Below are 22,086 nucleotides of genomic sequence, written 5' to 3'. Positions count from 1 at the left end.
TATTATGTGTTGTATTACTTAAGAAAGATGAACATTTAAAGAAAGTCAAACTGGTATAACGTGACTTATTTAAATTATAACTATTTCATGGAAATTCACATATTTAATCACATCATAAAAGAAATGATACATAAAAATACAGTGTTATATTGAATATTTTAGGCTATGTTGAGTTACTTTATTGCAGTGATGACTTGGATGGCTTCCTTAATCTGGGTATTTACCACAGGAATAGGAGTTGATGGGTTATGATAGAACAGTACTGAAAAAAGAGCATACACTTTCAACTCAAAGTCAGCCTTATAATTTAGTGTTTGTTAGCTGTGTGATCTTGGAATTTTAATTTTTTTTTAATGTTTATATTTGAGAGAGAGAGATGCAAGCAGGGAAGGGGCAGAGAGAGAGAGAAGGAGACACAGAATTTAAAACAAGCTCCAGGCTCCAAGCTGTCAGCAAAGAGCCCAATGCTGGACTTGAACTTGGGAATAGTGAGATCAGGGCTGAAGTCAGATGCTTAACTGACTGAGCCACCCATGTGCCCCTGATCTTGGACTTTTAAAAGAAGTTGTTATAAAGACTACCAAGTGTTAAATCCATGATCTCAAACTTTTTGAACTCAAAATCTCTTTGTGCTCTTAAAAATTATTGAGGACCCCAAAGAGTTTTTGTTTACTGGGTTATATTTATCAATATTTATAATATTAAAATTAAAACAAACATTTTTAAAATACAAAAATGTGGAAGTACACATTACATTAGTGATCAGAAAGATGACATCATCACATGCCATGCAGCCTCTGGAAAACTCCACTATATATTTATGAGAATGAGAGTAAAAAAAGGCAAATAACAGTATCATTAAGATAGCTTTTCCTTAAGGATCCTCTGAAAAAATCTTTGAGCTCCCCAGATCACATATTCCACTAAAGCTACAAAAAATGGTAGCAGTTACTATCACTGGGATATTGGGAAACATAACAGAAAAAGGTTAAAAATAAAGAGAAAAGAAGAGAATGATAGCTATTCAAAGTATATACTATTTTGAAATATAAATACTGAATATGAAAAAATTACAAAAACAGAACACACAGCCTAGTGGTGATTATAAAAGATATATTTAAGATAAAATTTTATTTTGACAATAACCACTAAAGAATCAGACTTTCTAAAATTCCTTTAAATGAAATAAATATAATGACTTACCTTTAAAGTACCATTTTCAATAAATAATTGAATAAAAAACTCATCAACTGAATTTGAGTCTTGCTTGATATAGAGCAGGAGTCCATAGGAGTTGAAGGTATGAAATTCTAGTGATACGTTACTTTGTGGACTTAACAACACATTCCGAAATTCTAGATAGGAATCTCCATAATAACAAATACATCTGAAATCTGTGGAGTCTGAAAGAAAATACAATTTAGATTGGAATTGAATGTTCAATAGTTGGGTTTCATATTAACATTAGCATGTCTTCTTTTTTTTTTTTTTTTTTTTTTTTTTTATTTATTTTTGGGACAGAGAGAGACAGAGCATGAACGGGGGAGGGGCAGAGAGAGAGGGAGACACAGAATCGGAAACAGGCTCCAGGCTCCGAGCCATCAGCCCAGAGCCCGACGCGGGGCTCGAACTCACGGACCGCGAGATCGTGACCTGGCTGAAGTCGGAGGCTTAACCGACTGCGCCACCCAGGCGCCCCAAGCATGTCTTCTAAAGTGGCTCATACATGACTATTTTCTGCCTGTTACAAGCCTGGGTACCTGTTTCCTTTTGCCATAGTCACAGTGGTTTGTCATAATTTCTATGAATTGGGGCCTTCACGATCAAATCTCACTGGATTTCTAGATGATTAATCTTCAACAGGGCATTCACTTGCATTTTACGTTACAGGTCAACAGAAATAGGAACATTTTCTAATGATGTCCTTATTCATTGTATATACATGACGGTATCAAATTTTGATTTATGTCAGTCATTACTGTTAATTTGATTGTGTGGCTTTTGAGGGCCAACAGACTATTTAGAAGTAAAGGAACTGTCATCCTTCTGTAGCAACACTTTTACCTGAACTTCTTTAAAAATCATCACTTGAGTGTTATCTTTCTTTTTCTCATCTTCTGAATATTTTAATTAGCCTCAATCTTTTTATTTTTTTATTAAAAAATTTTTAACGTTTATTTATTATTGAGAGACAGAGAAAGAGACAAATCATGAGCATGGGAGGGGCAGAGAGAGGAGACACAGAATACGAAGCAGGCTCCAGGCTCTGAGTTGCCAGCACAGAGCCTGACACAAGGCTCGAACTCACAAACTGCAAGATCATGACCTGAGTTGAAGTTGGACACTTAACCGACTGAGGCACCCAGGCGCCCCAATTAGCCTCAATCTTTTAAATGAAACAGACATTTTGAGCAAAATACTTTGACAATTCGCATTTCTTAAATTTATAAATATATGATTAATGAAACAGCTTTTTTCTCTGGATAAGATACTTTATATTATTAAAAGTTACTTTTGTTTGATAAAAACTTGACTGATTGATGATATTCTTGTAATAATGGATAGGAGTTATCTGCTTTCACTTCTTTCCTTCTGCTCCTCCTTCTGTGATACACACACATACAAACTCCCTTTGAAACTTCTAAATTGGGGAGAAGGAGCCAAGATGGCAGAATAGCATGGAAGTTTTGTGTGTGTGTCACATCCATGAAATACAGCCAGACCAACATTAAACCATCCTACACACCTAGAAAACTGATTGGAAGACTAACACAACAATCTGCACAACCTGAACCACAGAATTCAGCAGGTACGCGACACGAAGAGCTGAACTTGGGAAACCAGAAGCCGCAAAAGGAATTCACCCCAAAAGAAAGAGCACAAAGAAACGACAGCCAGGGATTTAACCAACACAGATACAAGCAAGATATCTGAACCAGAATTTAGAATCACGATAATATGAATACTAGCTGGAGTCAAATATAGACTAGACTCCCTTTCTGCAAAGATTAAAGATGTAAAAAAACACCCAGAATGAAATTAAAAATGCTATAACTGAGCTGCAATCATGGATAGAGGCAGCGGCGGCAAGGATGGACAAAGCAGAACAGAGAATCAGCGATATAGAGGACAAACTTATAGAGAATAACGAAGAGGAAAAAAGAGAGATTAAGGCAAAAGAGCACAATTTAAGAATTAGAGAAATCAGTGACTCATTAAAAAGGAACAACATCAGAATCATAGGGGTCCCAGAGGAGGAAGAGAGAGAAATAGGGGTAGAAGGGTTATGTGAGCAAATCATAGTGGGAAACTTTCCTAACCTGGAGAAAGACACAGACATCAAAATCCAGGAAGCACAGAGGACTCCCATTAGAGTCAACAAAAACCGACCATCAACAAGGCATATCATAGTCAAATTCACAAAATACTCAGGCAAGGAGAGAATCATGAAAGCAGCAAGGGAAAAAAAGTCCCTAACCTACAAGGGAAGACAGATCAGGTTTGCAGCAGACCTACCACAAACACTTGGCAGGCCAGGAAGGAGTGGCAGGATATATTCAGTGTGCTGAATCAGAAAAATATGCAGCCAAGAATTCTTTATCCAGCAAGGCTGTCATTCAAAACAGAAGGAGAGATAAAAAGTTTCCCAGACAAACAAAAATTAAAGGAGTTTATTACCACTAAACCAGCCCTGCAAGAAATTTTAAGGGGGAACTCTCTGAGGGGAGAGTACATACATATGTATATACATATATGTACATATACATACGTATATGTACATATACATATGTATATATGTATATATATCTATGTATGTATATATATCTATATATGTATATATATAATTATTTATATATATATAATTTAGATATATATAATTATTTAGATATATATATCTATATCTATATATCTATATCTATCTATATATAGATAGATATTTAGATATATATATAATTATTTAGATATATAATTATTTAGATATTTATAATTATTATATATTTATATATAATAATATATAAATAAATACCAAAAGCAACAAAAGATTAGAAAGGACCAGAGAACACCACCAGAAACTCCAACTCTACAAGGATCATAATGGCAATAAATTCATATCTTTCAGTACTCACTCTAAACATCAATGTTCCAATCAAAAGACATAGGGTAACAGAATGGATAAGAAAATAAGATCCATCTATATGCTGTTTATAAGAGACCAGTTTAGACCTAAAGAGACATACAGATTGAAAATAAGGGAATGGAGAACCATCTATCATGTTAATGGTCAACAAAAGAAAGCCGGAGTAGCCATACTTATATCAGACAGTCTAGACTTTAAAATAAAGACTGTATCAAGAGATGCAGAAGGGCATTATATCATAATCAAGGGGTCTATAGAACAAGAAGACCTAACAATTGTAAGCATTTATGTGCCAAATGTGGGAGAACACAAATATATAAATCAATTAATCACAAACATAAAGAAACTCATTGACAGTAATACCATAATAGTAGACTTCAACACCCCTCTCACAGCAATGGACAGATCATCTAATCAAAAAATCAACAAGAAAACAATGGCTTTGAATGACACATTGGACCAGATGGACTTATATTCAGACATTTCATCCTAAAGCAGCAGAATATACATTCTTCTCCAGTGCACATGGAACGTTCTCCAGAATAGACCATATACTGGGACACAAATCAGCCCTAAGTAAGTTCAAAAAGATTGAGATCATACCGTGCATATTTTCAGACCACAATGCTATGAAACTCGAAATCAACCACAAGAAAAAATTTGGAAAGGTAACAAATACTTGGAGACTGAAGAACATCCTACCAAAGAATGAATGGGCTAACCAAGAAGTTAAAGAGGAAATTAAAAAGTATATGGAAGTCAATGAAAATGATAGCACCACAACCCAAAACCTCTGGGAAGCAGCAAAGGCAGTCATAAGAGGAAAGTATATAGCAATCCAGGCCTTCCTAAAGAAGGAAGAAAGATCTCAGATACAAAACCTAACCTTATGCCTTAAGGAGCTGGAAAAAGAACAGCAAATAAAACCCAAAACCAGCAGAAGACAGGAAATAATAAAGATCAGAGCAGAAATTAATGCTATCAAAACCAAAAAAACAGAACAGATCAATGAAACCAGAAGCTGGTTCTTTGAAAGAATTAACAAAATTGATAAACCACTAGCCAGTTTGATCAAGAAGAAGAATGAAAGAAGAGAGATCACAACCAACACAACAGAAAAAAAAAACAAAAAACAATAATTAGAGAATATTATGAGCAATTATATGCCAATGGGCAATCTGGAAGAAATGGACAAATTCCTAGAAACATATATGCTACCAAAACTGAAACAGGAAGAAATAGAAAATTTGAACAGACCCATAACCAGTAAGGAAATCGAATTAGTAATCAAAAATCTGCCAAAAAACAAGAGTCCAGGACCAGATGGCTTTCCAGGGAATTCTACCACACATTTAAGGAAGAGTTAACACCTATTCTCTTGAAGGTGTCCAAAAAATAGAAAAGAAAGAAAACTTCCAAACTCCTTCTATGAAGCCAGCATTACTTTGATTCCAAAACAAGACAGAGACCCCACTAAAAAGGAGAACTATAGACCAATTTCCCTGATGAACATGGGTGCAAAAATCCTCAACAAGATATTAGCCAACCGGGTCCAACAATACATTACAAAAATTATTCACCAGACCAAGCGGGATTTACACCTGGGATGAAGGGCTGGTTCAATATCCGCAAAACAATTAACGTGTTTCATCACATCAATAAAAGAAAGGATAAGAACCATATGATCCTCTCAATAGATGCAGAGAAAACATTTGACAAAATACAACATCCTTTCTTGATAAAAAACCCTCAAGAATGTAGGGATAGAAGGATCATACCTCGAGATCATAAAAGCCATATATGAATGACCCAATGCTAATATCATCCTCAATGGGGAAAAATTGAGAGCTTTCCCCTTAAGGTCAGGAATAAGACAGGGATGTCCACTCTCACCACTGTTATTCAACATAGGATTAGAAGTCTTAGCCTCTGCAATCAGACAACACAAAGAAATAAAAGGCATCCAAATCGGCCAGGCGGAGGTCAAACTTTCACTCTTCGCAGATGACATGATACTCTATATGGAAAACCCAAAAGATTCCACCAAACAACTGCTAGAACTGATTGATGAATTCAGCAAAGTTGCAGGATATAAAATCAATGCACAGAAATCAGTGGCATTCCTATACACCAACAATGAAACGACAGAAAGAGAAATCAAGGAATTGATCCCATTTACAGTTCCACCAAAAACCACAAAATACTTACGAATAAATCTAACCAAAGAGGTGAAAAATCTATACACTGAAAACTATAGAAAGCTTATGAAAGAAATTGAAGAAGACACAAAGAAATGGAAAAAGATTCCATGCTCTTGGATAGGAAGAACAAATATTGTTAAAATGTCGATACTACCCAAAGCAATCTACATATTGAACGCAATCCTTATCAAAGTAACACCAGCATTCTTCACAGAACTAGAACAAATAATCCTAAAATTGGTATGGAACCAGAAAATACCCCGAATAGCCAAAGAAATCTTGAAAAAGAAGACCAAAGCAGGAGGCATCACAATCCCAGACTTCAAACTATACTACAAAGCTGTAATCATCAAGACAGTATGGTATTGGCACAAGAACAGACACTCAGATCAGTGGAATAGAATAGAGAACACAGAAATGGACCCACAAACGTATGGCCAACTAATCTTTGACAAAGGGAAAGAATATCCAATGGAATAAAGACAGTCTCTTCAGCAAGTGGTGCTGGGAAAACTGGACACCGACATGCAGAAGAATAAACCTGGACCAGTTTCTCACACCATACACAAAAATAAACTCAAAATGGATGAAAGACCTCAGTGTAAGACAGGAAGCCATCAAAATCCTCGAGGAGAAAGCAGGCAAACCCTCTTTGATCTTGGCCTCAGCAACTTCTTACTCAACACGTCTCCAGAGGCAGGTGAAACAAAAGCAAAAATGAACTACTGGGATCTCATCAAAATAAAAAGCTTCTGCACAGCAAAGGAAACAATCAGCAAAACTAAAAGGCAACCGACAGAATGGGAGAAGATATGTGCAAATCACATATCAGATAAAGGGTTAGTATCCAAAATCTACAAAGAACTTATCAAACTCAACACCCAAAAAACAAATAATCCAGTGAAGAAATGGGTGAAAGACATGATAGACACTTCTCCAAAGAAGGCATCCAGATGGCCAACCGACACATGAAAAAATGTTCAACATCACTCATCATCAGGGAAATACAAATCAAAACCACAATGAGATACCACCTCACACCTGTCAGAATGGCTAACATTAATAACTCCGGCAACAACAGATGTTGGCGAGGATGTGGAGAAAGAGGATCTCTTTTGCACTGCTGGTGGGAATGCAAACTGGTGCAGCCGCTCTGGAAAACAGTATGGAGGTTCCTCAAAAAACTAAAAATAGAACTACCCCATAACCCAGCAATTGCACTACTAGGCATTTATCCACGGGATACAGGTGTGCTGTTTCGAAGGGACACATGCACCCCCACGTTTATACGAGCACTATCAACAATAGCCAAAGTATGGAAAGAGCCCAAATGTCCATCGATGGATAAATGGATAAAGAAGATGTGGTATATGTATACAATGGTGTATTACTCGGCAATCAAAAAGAATGAAATCTTGCCATTTGCAACTACGTGGATGGAACTGGAGGGTATTATGCTAAGTGAAATTAGTCAGAGAAAGACAAAAATCATATGACTTCACTCATATGAGGACTTTAAGAGACAAAACAGATGAACATAAAGTAAGGGAAATACAAATAATATAAAAACAGGGAGGGGGACAAAACAGAAGAGACTCATAAATATGGAAAACAGAGGGTTCCTGGAGGGGTTGTAGGAGGGGGGATGGGCTAAATGGGTAAGGGGCATTAAGGGATCTACTCCTGAAATCATTGCTTCACTATATGCTAACTAATTTGGATGTAAATTTTAAAAAATAAAAAATAAAGTTAAAAAAACCTTCTAAATTGGTTATTCTTTTATAATTAATACAAAAAATTATTCATGAAACTGTAAGTTTTATTTTGCTATCCACCATAGGATAATATTATTTAAAATCTGTACTTTAAATCTTTTATAGTTTATATTCTATGCGGAGTATTTTTTTTTAATTTTCAATAGAGCTTTAGAAATATTCATTGTGTTATATCTTCAAACTTGTAAAACACTCTGAGGAAATAATTAGCTAAACCTCAAAGAATATCTTCCAGAAAACATGTGTACTTTTTAGACATAAAAGCATATGAGTTTTTTTAAAATAAATTCATTAGTGAAAGTGGCTCAAAGACTGAAAATATTAACAATGTTCTTCCAATTTTTACATCCTAATTGCTTTAGTTGTTATGTGAAATAGATATTTATTCCCTGTAGATTTTAATGATTATGTTGAATGCATAGTACGATAAAATTTCACATATTAAATAATTTGAAAAAGGTTTCAGCCATTTACTTGAATGAATTAGGAATGGAGAGAAACATCCATTTGAGTTAAAGTAAAAAATGTGAAAGAGCATAAACTATTTTCAGACAAAAACTAATATTACAACATGAACAGACCCAAAATTGGTGAAATGAAGAAACTACTATTTATTTTTGAGCACTTTGGAAAGACATAGTTCAACTGAGAATAGCAAACTCAAAAATTCTTTCAATTTATTATTTTTTGTTTTTTTATGGAGTGATTTTTAACACTTAAGTGGCTTTGTCATCATGTGACAAGTGTTTTATACAAAAAGCCACACACGCATCTATTTGTAAGCCACATGAGGTCAAGAGCCACATACATTTGTTTCATCATTTTATCCCAAGTTTTTAGTCTATCCCTGATTTCTTAATCATGTGAAACCTTACTATCTCTTATAGAAATTATAACTGTTTTTGTTTAAATGTGGTTGGAAAATTTTGTTATTTTAAAAATCAGGAAATATTTTATATAGAGTATGTGACCATATTTCTAGTGTTTTTATTAACAAGCATGGATATGGATTTTTTTTACATTAGCAAAAATATTAATCCAATAAAAAAGTGGTGATAGTAAGCACAGAAGAGCTTTATTACGAAAGATAAGTGTAGAGACTATTACCAGTAATGATGAGCTAGAATAAAATAGTAATGTCATACATTTTACATTATCTAGAATTAAATCATAAGTTCCTGCCTTTCAGTTTTCATTTTTCCAAATAGGAAGAATCTTTATCTGAATTCTATGTCCTCATATTATAATTACAACTTTGAATGAGTTTGTATGCTTTTGGTATATATAACCAGAAAACCCAATTCAAAGTAACTTCAGCAATAAAGAAATTCAATGGCTTAAGTAAAAGGAAGTTCAATAGGGTAGGCTTTCAGTTGGATGACTTTCACATGGACTCTAAAAAGCTCAGCTGGTTCCTCATAGGAGACCTACATTTCCTTTGCCTCTCCATTCTACTATTCACATGGTAAGCTTTAATCTGAGATTTGTTTCTCTTCTGATTCTAACATAGTGGCCAGTGGTGGTTTAAATGACATACTTCCACATTTGTGTCCAATCACTCAGTTTCTTATATTTTCAAGAGATGAAGCACTCAGTTTCTTGATTTTCAAGAGAGGAAGAATTTTCCAAGTGTAGAATAAACCTTTCCTAGCAGTTAACTGGCTAGAACTGGTCACAGATGAAGCTTTCCACTGGAAGAATAGGGTGAGTTTCTACTGAGACCTGCAGGAGGCGGGGGTGTTAACAGTGAACAACATTGGTATTCTTCTGGAAAGAATACAAGTGTTTCCTGAGATTCATGCCTTATTTCCTGGCTAATAGTAGTTGATTGCCAGATTCAAAGACACAAAGTGCTCTATTACATGTCCAAGCTAGAACCCTTTCATCTCCAACTTCCTTTGCTTCTTCCTTGGATAAGGTAGTTCCTGACTTCATTTCTTTTTTTTTTTTTTTTTTTAACGTTTTATTTATTTTTGAGACAGAGAGAGACAGAGCATGAACGGGGGAGGGGCAGAGAGAGAGGGAGACACAGAATCGGAAGCAGGCTCCAGGCTCTGAGCTGTCAGCACAGAGCCCGACACAGGGCTCAAACTCATGGACCGCGAGATCGTGACCTGAGCTGAAGTCGGCCGCTTAATCGACTGAGCCACCCAGGTGCCCCTCCTGACTTCATTTCTAACAGCACATGTTCGGTGTAAGGATGAGTCTAGCCACACACACACACACACACACACACTATATATATATATGTATATGTATATACATATATATATACACATACATATATATACACATACATATATATATATACACATACATACGCATATATATACATACATATATATACATACATATATATGTATATACATATTAAATATATATACATATATTTAATGTTGCTAGGTAGACAGTTGCCAAAACTTGTTTCACATCTAAAAATTTGCATAGTGACCCATAGCCATTCCCACTGAATGAAGATAAAGGAAATTTTAAAGTAGTTTTAGTGAAAAATCATAAGCCAATAACCCTGCCCTCCTCTACTGCACAAAGAATTTTAAATATATTAGAACAGAACTAACATATTTTAGAAGAATATAATAATACAGACTGTGAGGCATACATAATTATTTAACTTAGAACAAACAAAACTCATGTGTATAATAATCAATTCTTTGATAAGTTGTAAACAAATACTCCAACAGCATGTTTTCCTTTTAATGAAAAACAATTTTAAAAAGTATAGGATTCTCAATTTGAGACATTTTTTGGTTTCTTGGTTAGTAGATCACAAAATACAAAATAGATTTTAAATAACAGACTCATTTTCATAATTAGAGTTCTATATACAAAATTAAATGTCAAAGTTGGAATCTTAAGTAGAAAACTGAATACCAAGCTTATCTACAAGATGGTTTGATAATGACTCTATGATTGAATAGTATAAAGACATGTACTATTTAATTCTACTTCCAATAAATTATTATTAATATCAGTATAAACCATGAATAATCATTCAAAGAAAAAGTGATAATATATTGCTTTCTGGAGTATGTATTGCTAACTAAATGTTAAATAATTCACAATTAAAATGCAAAAAGGCATTTTATTTATTTCATATATCTTTGAAGTAATAATGGAAGAAAATAATAGTGGATATTTGTGATATGTGTATATATGCAAAGTTTTCTATTAAATTAACTATTAATGTGAGAAAAGACTATATGTATAACACTTAAATATAATTCATATAGGAAGATACACTAGACTGTTTATTAAGAAACACTGAGTCTTGGGGTGCCTGGGTGGCTCAGTCGGTTAAGCATCCCACTTTGGCTCAGGTCATTACCCCGTGGTTAGTGACTTTGAGCCCTACATGGGGCTCTGTCCAGATAGCTCAGAGCCTGGAGCCTGCTTTGGATTCTGTATCTCCTTCTCTCTCTACCCCTCCCCCACTCACGCTCTGTGTCTCTCTCAAAAAATGAATAAACAAAAAAAATTAAGAGGAAATGAAATACTGAGTCTTGATTCTTCTACCAGTAATCAAATCAGACACCATGTGTAGCTACAGAAACTCTGTGACTTACTTCTCTTCATTTTTATTATTTGTAGAAATAGCTTGGATTTTATCACTACAAAATACTTAATATTTTTAATACTTTATACTTCCATGTTCTACAAATTGTGTTTAATTCACCTTAAAATCCAACTTTATACAATCCATTTAAATTCATCTCAATTAGCTTAATATCTACTAATAAAGCAAGAGGAAAGAAGAAAATTAACATTTACACTCTTTACTATGTGCCAGGTTTTGTTAAATACTCATGCTTCTTAAAATGCTATAGTTTTTCTTCCTGGCAATTTAAAGATTCATGCCATTAGAAAATGCTTTTGTAGGAACTAAGCATATTTCAAAATAAATTAAGAAATATTTGTTTCTTTCACAGATTTTTCAGGCTGATTAGTCCATGGACTGTTAGTCAATGACATAATTTATATAGCAAGTATTCATCGTAAAATGCAAGAAAAAAAAGTTTATAAAATAATACTGAAAAAAAATCCATAGTATTCAGTTTAAGACTGGCAGACACCTTTCACTGTGTCATTATCAAAGGAAATGTATGATAAATACGAGCCGAGAAACAGATTTCAAGAAAATAGATGACTGCAAAGGAAGCTAAGAGAGAACTAGTCAAATAGTTGAATAATATTTTTTTCTGAAAGCAATTAACAATCCTTTGGAAAGGAAGCACAACACCATAATCACTATATTTTCCTTTTACCAGCAATTAGAAATAGATTATCAGCAGAGAAAATTCTTTTAATAGCCACTCCTAAGGACACGAAGTAACTTTTTTTTTTAATTTTTTTTTAACGTTTATTTATTTTTTGAGACAGAGAGAGACAAAGCATGAACGGGGGAGGGTCAAAGAGAGGGAGACACAGAATCTGAAACAGGCTCCAGGCTCTGAGCTGTCAGCACAGAGCCTGACGCGGGGCTCGAACTCACGGACCGCGAGATCATGACCTGAGCCGAAGTCAGCTGCTTAACCGACTGAGCCACCCAGGCGCCCCAGGAAGTAACTCTTAAAACACAAATCAAATCATGCCATCTCCTGCTTAAAAACATTTTTTTTTTTTTTTTTTGCTTATGACAGAATTGCTCAGTACTTACTTGGAATCTTTCCAAACTTTTTTTCCTCCTTTTGCCTTTTAATGTGGACTACCAATTATGCTAGGACAACTTACAGAGCAGTCATCCTTCCTATACTCACCTGCATTACCAGTTCCATCATACATCATCCTCCGTGTACATGGGTTCTGTTTCCAGGATCATTATCCTATTCCATTGGACAAATACTGACTTAATCAGTCTAGTTTTATGACATCTTGATTTTGAATAGGGCAAGTCTTGCATATCCTCCTTCCTTAGGATTGTGCTACATACTGTTTACCTTGTGCCTTTTGGTATAAATATTGGAACCAATTACATGTGAAAAATCTTACTAAATTAAAAACTCCTATTAATAACTCATTTAAATTCTATGATTTCATAAGAAAAACGTATAACTAATTGATGTATTTGTGATATTTTTTCTTCCTACACATGGGCATGGTATGTCTTCACTTTACAGGGGATTCTAAAATATTTTTATATAATTTTGTAACTTTTCTTCATAAAGGTCAGATGTGTGTTTTCTTAGGTTAACTTCTAGAAACGTTAGCAATGTGTTGCTATTTTAAATAGTTGTTTGTAACATCATATATTTAACGACTTACGTTGGTATACTAAAATGCAATTGACTTGTATGTTGAGAAACCTTGTTGAACTCCCCTATTTTTAGTAATACTGTATCATTTGTAATGAAATTTTCATTCTTTTGTTCATAATTCTTAAACTATCTTATTAGCTTATTACAGTACCTAGGAGTATCAGAAAAAAAAACTCAACTGACATAATGATATTCTTTTTCCTATTTTGCAGAGATTTTTAAGGTTTCACCTTTGAGTATAATACTTTGCTCTTCTACTGTAAGTGATATCTTTTAACCCATTAAGGAATTTTCCTTCTATTTGTAGTTTTCTGAAATTTTTAGCAGGACCTAAAATTAAATTTTATCAGCTTTTCACTTACTAATATGCTTATATTGTGAGTAACTTTGATAGTCTAATATTAATTAATAAATATTAATATTTATTTTATCTTTGAAATAAATCCAATTTGCTTATGATGTATGTACATATATGAATTTCCTTGGAAAGAATTCATGTTTAGGACATTTGCATCTAGGATGATGATTGAGATGGATTTTGAATTTTCATTTTTCATGGTACCCTTTCTGATTTTCATACTAAAGTTTTACTTAGCTCCATTAAATAAATTGGGCAACATGAATTTCAATTTCTAATCTTTGGAAGTGTTTTGTTTACTTACCACCCAAAATCTGAATCAAACTATAAAATTATGAATTGCAAAACATTCTAAAAGATCTCATTTAATGTACTGATTAGGAATCAGAATGTTATAGTAAACAAAATAGTGGTCTGCAAGGAGATTTTCTTTTTAATTTGGTCACTTTGTGTTACCCTAGAGAAGGAATTTCACCTTTCTACTTCCCCATCTTTACCCATTATATTCGGGTAGCACCTATTCTGAAATTGTTATTACAACAGATCTGAACTTTTGAGTTCAATTATGCACTTTATCACTTAAAATCATAGGATCTTAGATTAATATTTTAACCATCTTGAGGCTCTTGGCTTCTTCATCAATACAATGGGAATAACAAAGCTGTTCCACTATAATATATGTGGAATTGCTAGATAAAGAATTTGCTCCAGTCTGTATAGTAGTCCTCCCTCATCTATGAGGGATATGTTCCAAGACACCCAGTGGATGCCTGAAACCCAAGACAGTAATGAACCCCATATGCAGTATTTTTCCCCTATATATACATACAAATGATAAAGTTTATCAATTAGGCACAGTAAGAGATCAGTAATAATACTAATAAAATAAAACAATTATAACAAAATACTATAATAAAAGTTGTATGAATGAGGTCTCTATCTCTCAAAATATCTTACTGTACTCTACTCACCCTTCCCATGATGATGTGAGATGATAAAATGCCTACATGATGGGATAAAGTGAGGTGAATGACAGAGGCACTGTGATACAGGGGTAGGCTATTACTGGCTTTCTGACATATGTTAGTAGGAGGATCATCTGCTTCCAGACCACAGTTGGCCACGGGTAACTAAAACTGCAGATAGCCAGACTGCAAATAATGGGAGACTACTGTATTTGGGAAAGAAATCTCTTACAATGAAACACAAAAGCTTTGCAACTAAAACTTATTTTTAAAATAGCTGTTACATGTATGTGCTCTACATTATTCTCAGACATATATTTAGAAAGGTCTGAAGTACTTGGTATTGCCACATTAAGCAGATCTGGGTAGAACCCTAAGGATTCCAAGGTGTATGTAACAGGGCTGCTGTGAGATCCAGAAGTGCCCTGTTATTCACATAATAACAGGAGCAGTTCACATTTTACAAGAGTAAAACATCGGAATAAAACTAAAGATGTAATTTTAACCAATAAGGATAATGCATATTATTCTCTATTCTTCACATAGCACCTTTTTAAAAGTTTATTTATTGTTTTGAATAATCTCTACACACAGCATGGGGCTCAAACTCACAACCCCGAGATCAAGAGTTGCATGCTCTTCCAACTGAGCTAGCTAGGCATGTGCCCCCACATAGAACCTTTACACGCATCATCTAATTTTATTCTCACCTCAATCTGGGAAACATGAAAGGCCAAAGTTCTTATGAGCCCTATATTTTTACCTAAAAAACTGAGGCTAAGGGAAGGTAATTTGATCAAAGTTGTAGATCTCAGAAATTGGTTGGGGAGCCCGGGCGGCTTAGTCGGTTGAGCGACTGACTTTGGCTCCATGATCTCACGGTTTGTGAGTTCCAGCCCCGGGTCGGGCTCTGTGCTGACAGCTTGGGGCCTGCTTCGGATAATGTGTCTCCCTCTCTCTCTCTGCCCCTCCCCCACTCATGCTCTGTCTCTCTCTGCCTCAGAAATAAATATTAAAAAAAAATAATAGTAAATTAAAAAAAAAGAAATTGGCTTCTGTCATCAAAGCACATGTTCTTTGACACTAATTTTATTCTCTGCGAACAAAGCTGCTTATGAATTATTTTAAACATATATTCTTTGAATTATTTTAAAAAAGTACTCATTTGTAAGAGGTCCAGTATGAATCCTTATATTGCATTCTTACATTCTCTGTAATGTGAGAGAATAGTGTAATGTAGTGTAGTACAATGATTAGCATCACTAAATGTACGGTGCCCCACTGAGCTCCAAAGTGTTATGATCTAGTTTTTGAGTACTGCTTTTTAAAAATCTCTTAGAAATCATTACTGAACTCTTAGTTAGTTTATAATAAATATTTAATTAATAAAACTACTCTGAAATTGAGTTATATTTAACCTTTGAGGTGACTTGTGTAACTTTTCCTTCTCTTTCTATTTAATGCGTAAGGAATATCAGAGGCTATATGGGGTTTTACAGGTATTCCTTTTTTATAGGAAATCTACCCACAACTGAAAACATAATTTGATATGAAAATATCTTTCCACAGAGAGATGAGAACGTGACAGACTGGGAAACCTCTGTTGCCATCCTTTGGACCAACCAGTTTACAGAGGAAACAAAAGGAGTGACTCAAGGTTTTTCTGTTGCTCCAGGGCTCAAGCAGTCTCCAGAAAGCTCTCATATGCAAATTTAGGGTGGACCCACTGGGGTCATTACTGAGATGTCCTTGTATTTATTTTTTCCTAGGATTCTGACAAATTACATTTTCTATATATATGATTAGTAATAATCATATATTTATGTTGAATGAGTAACTTTATCTGCCAATACATATCATCATAATAGACAAAGTATATATAAAAATGAAGTAGTCTAGTCACACACTGTATATTCATCAGAAGCCATCAGATTTAGACTATAATGGTTGCCCATAATACAACTGAGAATAAAGTATCAATTTAACACGTTCTAAAAACTAATTGCTGGTGTATATATTTTGTTTATTTTGTAATTTCCAGTAAAATAAAATACAAATGTTATTACCAGTACTATCCCTTATGCAACATAACCAAAGGATCTATCTCAATAACTTATAATTAATAAAACTTGAAAAACCCCTTTCTAATTTTCTAGATATACTGCTGCTTATTTGGGGCAACATTTCAAAAGTAAAATATTTGCCCTATGCTTAAGAAATTGAGTTAATTCTTCACTCATATCTAATTAAACAAAATCATACTTTATATTTACTCATATAATTTTTTTTGTACTTTATTTAATAATCTATCTTACTACTTCAATAATGCCTATAGTCTAATTGTCCTCCTCAAGCTGTCTTGGCAATTATCAGCTTTAATTCTTTTCAATGCTCAGATTTAACTGATAAGAAGATAAATAGAGGTGTTAATAGTGATTATCCATATCTCACCTTGTTCCTAGCAAGCAGTTTTTAATTAAATTTAATTTTCAACTCTTCACCTGATTTTTCAACACTGTTAGAGTTACAAGACTGATTTCTGCTATTAACCAGCCGTTGGTCACAGGGTAGAGTACAAAAAATAAAGACACATGGTCCTCAAAATTGTAAGACATAGATACATAAAGGGAGACTATGCAAGTAAAAAAATATAGAGATATGATTTTACACATATATATGCACATATATGAATGAATATATATATACACACACATATACATATATATACACACGCACAACACACACACACACACACACACACACACACACACACACACACACACGGAGGTCAGGGCAGGCTTATCAAAACTATGCCAAAGTGGTATATTGATAATTTTGAATTAAAGTTATTTGAGAAACAGCTGTTGCAAGAAGGACATTCTGACTTTCCTTCTATCCCATTGAAAGTAGGAAATAAATCTCCCATGTTAAAGGTAACATCCCTGCACAAGGAGATAGAAAGATATCTTTAATATCAAAGATAGAAAATTCAGGGTCAAGGAGCCTATGTAAATAAATTTCGTTCAGTTTACTCACTAATTAGTACCCAAGCTTAAGTTTCTTCGTCTTGTCAGTTCTTCAAATATTGTTTCTGTGTCTAAAAGGTATATAAAAGGTACATATATAAAGGCTTTGTTCACTTTGGGGATCCCATATCTAGAAGACGTATGTATGAAATTAAATTTGTTTTTTTCTCTTGTGTTAATTTAAATATTAGGCCAGACAAAAGAACCAAGAAGAGTAGGGAAAAATTTCCCCCTCCTTGCAGTGTACACATACAGAGCAGTCTTTAATTTGCCCTGATGAGAATGGTTCCTGCATTTAAACATTCTTCCTCAAGTGTGACAGGTTAGAGGATTTATTTTGAAAGTAGCTACTTGTAGGAAACTCCCACCACTATTTTTTCCTTATCCTGATTTTTCTGATTCTTCACCTCCACCTTTTTAGTTTGTACTCTCACAATGAAAAAGATACTTCTTACTGTTCTCCATACCTAATTCCAAAAGGACTAGCAGTGGCTTAAAAATGCCACACAGTACAAATAAATGAGGAAACATTTCATATGTGTATAGTTTATACCTTGACTTATTTTAATGATGAACTTTCACATCAGTAAAAGTCATACTATGGGGTGCCTGGGTGGCTCAGTCAGTTAAGCATCCAACCTTGATATTGGCCCAGGTCATGATCTCATAGTCATGAGATCAAGGCCCACATTGGGCTTGGTGCTGAGTATGGAGCTTTCTTGGGATTCTCTCTCTCCCTCTCTCTCTCTCAAAAAAAGTCATACTAAAGTGTCAGTGGCCCAGAGGCCTTCTTAGCATCCTAAAAGTAGCTATTTTCAAAATAAACCCTCTAACCTGTCACACCTGAGGGAGAATGTTATCTGCAGGAACCACTCCCATCAGTGCAAATTAAAGACTGCTCTGTGTGTGCGCGTGTGTGTACATTGTCAAGGAGGGGGGAATTGTATAACAGCACTGGTTATTTCATAACTTTGGGAACACCTGGTATTTTCAGGCTGTAAAGTTTTTGCCATTAGGTAATTATAAAAAATATCTTATTGGTGTAATTTGCAATCCCTGAATGCTAATAAAGATTAGCATTTTTCCTGTGTTGCTGGTAACCATCCTAGGGGTAGCATTAATGGAAAGTGGAGGGATAAGCACATGAAATAGAGTTTGTTTTCCTTAGACCCATTGTGAAGCTATTACATATCATAGAAATTCCAGTGGTCTAGCAGAAACACATTATATTACTGAAAGATCTGGTCTGAGGACTGGAATGGGAATTAATTACTTCATAGTTGTGCAAATTTGGGGCAATATATGACATCTTTAGCATCTTTAGTTTTCTTGGGACACATATTTTGAAAGCTGAGTCTATTTTGATTTTGGAGAAATTACTTGAAATTCATACTACTGAATATAAGAGCTTATTAGTCTTTACCTTTACTTAAATTATGCCTCTAAATGAATGGATGAATAATCAAACATTTTAAAAGTGACCATTGGCTTCTAATAAGCCTTTAAAATCTATCCATTATTAGAATGTCTCCAAACTGTAATAATCATTTGATATTCTTATTTTTTTCTAGTATTAAAAAAACCTTCTACTTCACAATTTTGAGGACACATTTTATACTATAATTCAAAATGCATTCTTTTAATTCCAAAGTTGTTAAAGATAAAGATGTGTTAATTTGAATGATATAAAGTTTACAGAACTGCAATAAAAAGTGAGAAATAAAAGATATGAATTTTCTTGGGAAAATATCTTGTAAAGATTTGAAGCTTCTTGTCATCTGGATGTCCTTGTACATCTCAGTGAGCTCAGCTGGCTATGCAGGATAACCTGACATATTAAGGTTAAAAATTAGTCTGATTTCATTCAAGGACTGCTGGATATGTCAGCACATAGATGGTTTGGTGAAAAATGTATCAACTCTAAAACATTTAACTAGTAGTGGGATTTTTACTCCACTTTTACTCATACTTCCTATTATCTAGTGTTGCCATTTCCTGAGGCTTTTGTAGATTCTGTGCAATAAATCACCATGCTTCTCTACTTTTCCCATTGCCAATTTTAGTTTCCAAATTCTCAGGTCTGTTTAGTCTGTTACTACTTGTCCAATAGTTTTACAGCTTCCAAATTTTTATGTCTGTTTTCTCCTCTACCATTATCTTTGTCCTAGTGGATTTCTACCTTAAAAAATATTTTGCTCATTATTTGTGGTATTTCAGGAGGAAGTGCAGGCAAGTTTATAACATTAATTCATCATCTTTAACTGGAATGCTAGTTTTTGTTAATCTACATCATACATTTAGAAAGGCTACAGAATTCTTTATGTTCCTACAGAATTACTTCTTAGTTACTAATCAGCTTTAGTTTTAAAGGAACATCCAAAATATATGGGAACTCTGCCTTACCCTATCAGGATTATATTACATTTCTGATCTTTGTTGAAATTATAAGTTTATCAAGAGCTCCTATGCCTATAGAAACATCTCTCCTTACAGAGAAGTATTCTATATTATAGCACATTTTATTACTTCCCATCTACATCTACAAATGTGTTACTTAAGTAAGCTATTGCTGCCCACAGGTTGATCCTTACATGCAAGACTCTACTGCCTTGGAATAATATTATTTTAATCCAAGTCTTCATCTAATACTGTAAACCCAATGTGAGACCTTAGATGCACCTGATAATTTGAGTTTTAAATTTTTAGACATTATAAAAAGGTGGGAATTATGCAATTATATATATAGTTTGGTTTATAATATAAAAACCTAATCAAAACTATTTTGGTTTATTATAAAAGTAGTCTCACTATAGATGTAGCATAGTGAGACCAGATATTTCCCAGAGTTGATGGATATTTGCTAATTCTACCAAGAAAGTATCATAATTGAATAACCAGATTTCATTTCCTTCCATCCTGGGAGAATGTACGGCTACATGTGTCTAACAAAATAAACATATTAGCTAAATATTTTAATAACCACTTTAAATGCATTGTTGAGTTGAAAAAGAATCTTCACAGGCCAACCTTGATATGGAAACTGAAAACTATACAAATGGAAGTGTAATGAAGACAGTTATATTCCTGAAAGCTGACCTCTGGAACTCTGGAAATATTAAACTTCAGTTTTGATGGGGCACAAGATAACAAGACAAGTTTAGGTCCCATTCAAGATTAGGAATGAAATAAGAAATCCCTGCATAAACTGAACTCCAAAAGGGAGATATAAATGAAACTGCCCGATAGAAGAAGTTGGCAAAGAAATGACTGGGAAAAAAAGGAAAAAATATATCCTGAGAATTTATAACCAAAATCCAGCCCTCCTGTGTTGGCAGAATGAATTTGCTATAGATGTGTATGTATGTGTGTATGTACACACACACCCCACCCACCCACACACACACACAAACATTAAATTAAACTAGATAATTTAATGTTTGTGTGTGTGTGTGGGTGGGTGGGGTGTGTGTGTGTATTCATATTTGCTCAGGAGGAAAACTCAAATCTAGAATTTATTTTGAAGTGATGCATAGTTTGTAGTACCTAAGTACTGGGAAGAAAAAAAAAATCACAAAACCTAATTAGAATAACATATTTTAAAACCAGAGCACTAAGAATTCCTACAAATAAATGCCAAGGCAAGGTGCTTTAAATTATAAAAAATTCCAAAAAAACTTACAAAGCACCATGAACAAAAACTATCAGCAAGAATATGGGAAACACATAGACTTCAGTCAGTGAAATAATCTGATGTAGAATACAAAATAGTTTTACTCAATATGTTTAAAAAATAAGGGATAGAATTGAAAATGTAAAGAATGAAAAATTATACATGACAAAGAAGATTTGAAAAGAATCAAATAAAACTTGTACAAATGAAAAATAAAATATCTGAAATAAAAACTCAGTGGAAGACACAATTTAAAAGATCATTAATCTACTGAAAGGTAGATCTGAATGAATATTCAGATCTCTCTGCAAGAGAGAACAGAAAGGGAACAGACAAAAAGTATGAAAACAAGGTTTAGAAACATGCTGGATAGAGAAAAAAATTTAATACAGACCCAGCTAGAGTTCAAAAGGAGAGAAAATAATAATATATAGAAAAGCAATACTGAAGAATTAATGTTTGAAAATTCTGCAAAATAAAGCAATCTGAACAATGGAATATAAGATTTATACATAAGTCTAAACACATAATAATTGATTTGTGGCATAAATAACATGGAGTTAAAAATGGAAAACAATATTAGATAAAGAGAAAGGCAGAGATGAAAAACAGTGCTCAAAGATCCTTGTATTTGGTAAGAATATAGAATAAATACTAATAAAATTTACGTATTATACATA

General features: G+C 33.8%; 1 protein-coding gene across 1 annotated transcript in view; it reads right to left on the bottom strand.

Annotated features, from left to right (window-relative positions):
• The window catches only part of LOC109248190 (protein eyes shut homolog), a 784,935-nt gene that overhangs the window by 608,975 nt on the left and 153,874 nt on the right, over positions 1-22,086 (bottom strand). Inside the window, exon 5 of the mRNA XM_053905310.1 lies at positions 1,204-1,403. Coding sequence (XP_053761285.1) covers positions 1,204-1,403 — 200 coding nt within the window. The remainder of the gene's footprint in view (positions 1-1,203; positions 1,404-22,086) is intronic.

The sequence above is a fragment of the Panthera pardus genome, unplaced genomic scaffold (assembly GCF_024362965.1).
Source record: "Panthera pardus isolate Hobbes unplaced genomic scaffold, ASM2436296v1 HiC_scaffold_17, whole genome shotgun sequence".
Lineage (NCBI taxonomy): Eukaryota > Metazoa > Chordata > Mammalia > Carnivora > Felidae > Panthera > Panthera pardus.
Note: the sequence above shows the minus strand (reverse complement) of the source record. Positions and strands in the feature narration are given on the sequence as shown.